General features: G+C 36.5%; 1 protein-coding gene across 1 annotated transcript; it reads right to left on the bottom strand.

Annotated features, from left to right (window-relative positions):
- Positions 1-230: 230 nt before the first annotated feature.
- LOC107879081 lies at positions 231-782 on the bottom strand. Its single transcript, XM_016726202.1, has one exon. The coding sequence runs from the start codon at positions 780-782 to the stop codon at positions 231-233; it is 552 nt and encodes a 183-aa protein (XP_016581688.1).
- Between the last annotated feature and the right edge of the window lie 6,951 nt (positions 783-7,733).

Below are 7,733 nucleotides of genomic sequence, written 5' to 3'. Positions count from 1 at the left end.
TGCAACACAGGTTGTTCAAGCTTGGTATATTTTTTTTAGCAAAATTCTTGGTTCGGGGCTCACTTTCGAGCCTCCAAATCTACCTTCTCGCACCCCAATTTTGTAATATTACCTAAACTATAAAAACTAAGCTAAAACTAGTATAAAAAATATTAGAAACATCAAAAAAATATTGGGTTACCTCCAAAGAAACACCTTAGTTATAGTCGTGGCATGACATAACTTGATAATCATTTTGGATCTTTGAAGCAAAGCGACTTAACCTTAGCCTCTCCAGGTCCACCCATATAGTAGTGATTCAATCCTTGCCCATTCACCATATATTTCTTCGTCTCGTGATCTTCCAACTCAATAGCTCTACTAGGATAAACATTTGATATCATGAATGGGACCGACCACTTCGATCTATGCTTTCCCACAAAGAGTTTCAATCTTGGATTAAAGAGGACATCATCAGGCACATGAAACTCTCGCTTTAAGAATTTGGCATCATCCCACCTCTTTATCATCTCTTTGTACAACACAGAGCTTTTATATGCTTTGAGTTGAAACTCTTCCAATTCATAAAGTTGATTCACCCTTGATTTTGAAGTGTCCTCCCAATCCATATTCAACTTCCTCAAAGCCCATAAAGCCTTATGCTCTAACTCAATGGGTAAGTGACAAGCCTTACCAAACACCAATTGGTAGGGGGATATACCAATAGGAGTTTTATAGGCTATTCTATATGCCCAAAGAGCATCATTGAGTTGCCTTGCCCAATTTGTATGGCCAACATTCATGATTTTCTCGAGAATAGACTTGATTTCATGGTTTAAAACCGCAACTTGGCCATTAGTTTAGGGATGATATGGAGTAGCAACCTAATGCTTCACCCCATACTTATCAAGCAAGGCATCGAAGATCCGATTACAAAAATGAGAGCCGCCAACACTATTAATTTCCTTTGGAGTCCTGACCCTTGTAAAGATGTACTTCTTCAAGAAGAATGTGACACTCTTGCTTTCGTTGTTCAATAAAGCCATGGCCTTCATCCACTTCGATACATAATCAACAGCTACCAAGTTATATTTATTACCATATAAGCTCATAAAGGGACCCATGAAGTAAATCCCCCAAACATCAAATAGTTCAACATCGAGATTAGGCTTAAGAGGCATCCCATGCCTCCTTGAAATGCCACTTTGCATTTGTCATTGAGGAAATGTTTTGACCAACTCATAAGCATCTTTATGAAGGGTAAGCCAAAAGTATCCACTTTGAAGAACCTTTGCGGCTGTCCGGATCCCTCCATGATGGCCACCGAATGAAGAAAAGTGACAAGCTTCAAGAATATCTCTTATTTCTGCCTCCATGACACCCCGACGGATCACCTCATCCGCATACTCCCTAAATAAGAATGGTTCATCCCAAAAATACTTTTTCACAAAAAATAGGAACCACTTTTTTAATAATGATTAAGCTCATCAGGAAGTACACCGCTCACAATATAGTTAGCATAATCTGCATACCAAGGTGTAATGCTTCCCAAAAGTGACATGAATAGCTCATAGGGGAAAGTGTAATCAATATCAATATCACCCAAATTCTTATGATTGGATTCAAGGAAGGAAAGGTGGTTGGCTACTTGATTTTTACACCCCTTTCGATCTTTCACTTTAAAATTATACTATTGCAAGAGCAATATCCACCTAATCAACCGATGTTTTACCTCTTTATTTTCCATGAGATATCTAAGAGTGGCATGGTCCGTGTGCACAACCACTTTTATGACCAATAAATAGGCTCAAAATTTTTTGAAAGCATACATCACCGCATCATTGAAACGTGGTCGGTGCATTGCATAACCTAAAGGGCATGACTTGAAAGCAAATATACCATAGGGACAAGTGAAAGTGGTTTTTTCTTGGTCTTCCGGGGCGATGAAAATTTAATTGTACCCAGAGTAACCATCAAGGAAGAAATACCAACCCTGACTATCTAGTCTATCTAATAGTTGATCCATAAAGGACATGGGGAAGTGGTCTTTCTCGATCCACGAGCTCAATTTATGAAAGCCCATACATACTCTCCAACTCATGACCAGACGCAAGATCATTATTCTCATTTGAGACAACCGTTATGCCACCTTTATTGGGAACACCTGGACCAGACTCACCGACGTACTATTAGAAATTGGCAGACAACTCCCGCATCAAGCCACTTAATGATTTCCTTATTGACCACATCTTGCATCGGTTGATTGAGTCTTTTTTGGTGTTCCACACTAGAAACATGATCAATATTTAAATTGATTTTATAAGAACAAATTTTGTGGGCAATGCCTATATTGTCCGTAATAGTCCACCCGGTAGCACGAATGAACTTTTTTACAATTGATTTCAAGGCATCCACCTGACAAGGTTCAAGATCACCGCTACAACGATTAACAATGTATTATCCTCACCCAAGAAAATATATTGAAGATGAGATGGAAATGGAATAAGTTAGAGTTAAGGTGGTTCAATAATAGACTACTTAGCGGGTGGACTCTCATAGTTCTTCAAATCAAGATCCAATTTGACCGGGTACTTGGTGTAAGATCCAAGACCCGTCAATGAAGCTACCACCTCACTATATTCTTCAACCACCTCACTCCCAAGGTTCCATAATACGTCCACCAAGGGGTCATCCACAAGTTTTACTTCTATAGTGTTAGTCACTTCATCATCTATCACATCAATTACCGACACCATTTGTAAGTCAATAGGTTGCTTCATGAACTTGCACACATTGAAGAATACTTCTTCATTGTTTGCCTGAAATTTTATCTCCCCATATTCCACATCCACTAAAGCCCTTCCAATAGCTAAGAATGGTCTACCAAGAATGATTTGGACCTCATTATCAATCACAAAATCAAGAATAACGAAGTCGGCCGAAAAGATAAACCGGTCAACTTTCACCAAAATATCATACAACACAGCAACGGGCTTTTTAATTGAATGATCGACCATTAGAAGGCTCATACGGTAGGCTTAGAAGCACCCAAGCCTAATTTTTGAAACACGAAAAATGGCATCAAATTAATACTTGCCCTAAGATCACACAACCTTTTTCCAAATTTGTACACCCCGATAGTGCAAAGAATAGTAAATGCACCTGAGTCTTCTTTCTTTACCATTATTGTGCTAAACATTATAGCACTATAATTGTGGGTTACCTCAATTATTTCAAAATTCATGACATGATTCTTTGTAACCAAATCCTTCATAAATTTAGCATACCCATACATTTCTTGTAAGGCTTCTATCAAAGAAATATTCATCGATAAATTGCTAATTTCATAAGAAACTTCTTAAAATTAGTATCATCATCCTTCTTCTTGAGCCTTTATGGGAAAGGGGAAGGAGTTTTGATTTGTGGCAATAGAACAATTAGAGTTTCATCCGCGTTTGGAGTATCATTATCAACCACCTTAGGAGCTTTCTCACTTTCAACATTTTCTTCAACTACCTTCAGCCGTTCAACACTTTTCTCATTAGGCTTTGAATCATTATCATTTGGCTCTTCTAGCTGCTTTCTCTTTGTATTGGCTTGTTCTTAATTTTCCTTTTTATTAGGGTCTTTACCAAGATAAACAATATCTTTACCAAAAGTCCAACTTCTCCAAGTGGTAATAGCCATGATGTGAGCATCATTTTTAGGATTAAAACTGTGTCACTATGAAATCCACCCTTTGGTCTAGTATTAAGCTGTGCCGAAATTTGGCCCAATTAAGTTTCAAGTTGCTTGATAGAGGTTGAGTGAGATGTCGTCATTTGATTCAGTTGTGAGAAGTCACCTTTCATCTATCTTACCATCTTATTGGTCCCCTCAACACCCATTAAAATCCAAGCAAGGACATCTTCATTTTTTTAGCTTATTCGGATCAATGGAACTTGACTCTTTACCTTTTTCCTGATCATATGGAGGCACGTACCAATCATAATCTTTCTTCTTAGCTCTCCAATCCTGATCTCTATAATGATCTCTATTACGCCAATCTCTATCATGATCTATTTCCTTCTAGCCTTGATTCCTACCTTGCCTTTGATAGGTAGGGTAGAAACCCCCCAATTAGTTTAAAAAGAACCAAATTTCTTCATCAAGGGACTCCGTTTCCTCATCATCATAAGCTCTATCACTATTATAAGCAGCAGTGTTAACCTCCTTAGGAGGAGCTCCCATCACATGCTTGGTGAGAAGATCAAGTTGTGTCATTATTTTAGCCATATTTGCATCTATTTCTTCATCTTTTTTCTTTTGCTCTTAGCTCACAAAATATATGGAGGGAGTCCCCACGAACTCCTCGGTATCTCTTGTGTTTCACCCTCTACTTTGCTTGGTCACTTGATCTAATAAAGTTGATGAGACACCATATGATATTTTGTTAGGAGAACCCTCAGCCGCATTATCGGCTACCGTCTTGTTCAATTGATCCAATGCCCTATAGAAAATTTGAAGAAGCATTTTATCCGAAACCTCATGATTTGGACATTGTATTAACTTATTGTTGAATCATTGCCAAGCCTCATATAATGGTTCACCATTAAGTTGGCGAAAATGGTGATTTTATCCCTTAGTTACAACATCTGAGAAGGGGGAAAGTATCTTTCCAAGAATGCCTCCGTGAGCCCAACCCATGAAGTGATAGGCCCACGGGCAAAAACCAAAACCATAATACCACTTCTCCTGTTAAAGAGAATGGAAAAAGATACAACAGGATTGACTCTTGAGATATGTGGGCCATGTCAAATGGAGAACACACCTCAATAAAATTCATCAAGTGTAGATTAGCATCCTCATGTGCTTGACCTCCAAATAACCCTTTCATTTAAAGAAAATAAATCATCATGCTAATAATGTGAAATACTACATTTCATTTTGCCGATGGAATACGAATATCACTATATTGGTCTGCATCACTAAGGTGATCCTTGTCCTTAAGATACCTATAAATCTTCCCAGCATTACTATCGTGTTGGCTCATAGTACCGTGTATACTATTATACACACCTGAGAAAGAACAAAAACACAAAAAATTATAAAATAAAACACTATGGCTAACCCAAAGTAACTAAAAATAATACAAGAATGAAAACTATGTTTCACTCCTCAGCAATGATGTCCTTTTTTATAACGCTCAAATTACACTCTTTAATGGGTGTAAGTGATTGTTGTCAATACAATAACCCAGCATAGGTTGGGGTCAAATCCATAAGGAGTGAAAGCATGAAATTCAAAACTCAAGAGTATTAATAGTCTACTAAAAGGTGGCCCGTAATGCAAATGAAACAATCATAAATGTACAATGAGGAAATTAGTTTGAATGTGTTTATAATACTAACTACGTCAATCTTAGAGCACTAGCTTGACATTGAGAAATGCTAAGATAGAATTCAATTGGGAATAGGATGCATAGGTACTTGAAAATTAATCCAACTTTAGCTAAAAGTCATTTGCAGGCTAGATGTCAATGTATTGATGTCAATCTTTCAATTACGACACCAAATTTCATCAATGGGTTCTTTGAAACACCTCACAAGTATGACAAGTTTGCATATCTATCACCTTAATTTGCATCCTTATGTCTAAGAGATTTCATTAAATGAAATAATTTAAGTTATTGGTTGCATTTATTCCTCACCTATATCCCCTGTTTCAAGGACGACATGGGTTCAAGGGTGATTGAGGTTTGGAACCCCCAACTCTTGATTAAATCATGAAATAAATGCAACACCCATCACAAATAACTAATTATGAGGATAAATAGATAACACTCATGCACTAACACAACCTAATAAAGCATAACCTCAAGATTTAGAATTGGCTACTCATACACAAAAAGAGTACAAATATACAAAAGTTATCATTGACTTCATCCATGAGAAATTGAGATAATGTAGTTCCAAACTTGGAATTTTAATAAATATTTAATGGAAAATAACTAATTCTTCTTTAGGAATCACTCCCATATATTTTTCACTCAAGACTAGTACAATGTTCTTCTAAGATGAAAAGATACATGCTAAGATGAAAAGAGAGTTGCTAAGATGAAAAAATAAAAGTTAGGTCTTGAAAAAAGAGCTAGACACTCTTATTTAGGCCCCACTTCCATATTTGACAAAATTAAAAATTTCCACCTTTCTCTTAATCTGCTTGAGCGGATCCAAAGCGGATAGAGAGCAGATGGATAGCAGATCCAAAGAAGATGTAAAACGGATGACTTTTTTCCTTCACATTTGGCTTCTTGTTGACTTGAATGACTTGCCCATCTTCCCTTTATACTTTTACCGACATATGAGCATTAAGTAAGAGATTACCATTAAATCAATGGAAAATAATGATAATTTAGGCTTAAAGGGTGTTAGCAAGTCATCAAATTGATGACTTATCATATGTGCTCAACATAACTATGACATTCTGAATATGATATTAAAACTATTGTCTGACTGACTCATTACTTGAAAACAGAAATCATGTAAAGACACATAGGTATTGGGTGTTCATAATCCGCCAGCACTGAATGATTACAAAAATACAAAAATAACATTAAAACTGTAATAGGAAATCATAATTCAGAGACCCAAAAGTAGTAAACTGCAATAAGCATTGAAGTACATGAATTTGAACATGGGAAGGTGTAAAACATAGTAAAAAACATGCTTACATATTTTAAATTCATAAATACATGGTTACGATAAAAATATACATAAGGAATTGAAATACAAAGCATTACATGACCTAATTTTGCATGGGACCATATGAGGACATGAATTTAGTTCAATTTACTAGGGAAAAGCATGGATTGAATTCATATTGAACATGTGAAATCTCATAATGAAGGAAAAATCATACTTTAATCAAAAGATGGTTTTAGGGCTCAATGGGTAAAAGGAACCCATTGATGAATACCCCACATACCTTAATTGAATGGATTCTTAAAGAAATCTTGAAATTAAAGCTTGAATCCATGTGTTCTTGAGATAAGAAGCTTGGATTATTGTTCTTGGAAAAGGGGAAGGTTTTTACGTGAGTTGTTTTGAGGATGATGGGAAAATAATGCACTTTTTGGTGGTATAAATCATGTTTTGGATGATTGAGGTTGAGGGTAAAGGACCAAATTACCTCTTGGCCCTTAGAAAGCTGAAATATTGCAGGAATAACCTCTGTGTCGCGTCCCTTTTTCCGGGGGAGAGACCAATGTGTCACCTTATTCCAAGGGAAAGACCAACACGTCGTGGTCCTATCGTGGAGGCTTACTGTTTCTCACAAAAAAGGTCATAACTTTTCGCTCGGGTATCGGATTAAGGCAAAATTGGTATTGTTGTAGAGCTAATTTAATTATATATCATTTGGTGGGTCTTGAACTGAAAATTTACACATATATAAAAAGTTATACATGTTCAAAGTTGACCCTTGTAAAATCGAATACAAAAAAATGGCCGAATCAAAGGCTCTAAGCTCAACTTTGCTCTAAGTGACTCCTATGAACATTTTCACCTCATAAGAACTTCACACACTTGGATAAATATCATGACACATATATTTAAATATAAATCATGGGACTAGAGTTTACACATGTAGGAATGACGATTCGATTTCTAGCTCAAAAATATGGGGGTTACATTATCTCCCCCTTGGAAGCATTCATCCTCGAATGATGGATAGGAAATTGTTGAAGCCTTAAAAGTATGGAATAATGTACACAT

The sequence above is a fragment of the Capsicum annuum genome, chromosome 8 (genome assembly GCF_002878395.1).
Source record: "Capsicum annuum cultivar UCD-10X-F1 chromosome 8, UCD10Xv1.1, whole genome shotgun sequence".
Lineage (NCBI taxonomy): Eukaryota > Viridiplantae > Streptophyta > Magnoliopsida > Solanales > Solanaceae > Capsicum > Capsicum annuum.
Note: the sequence above shows the minus strand (reverse complement) of the source record. Positions and strands in the feature narration are given on the sequence as shown.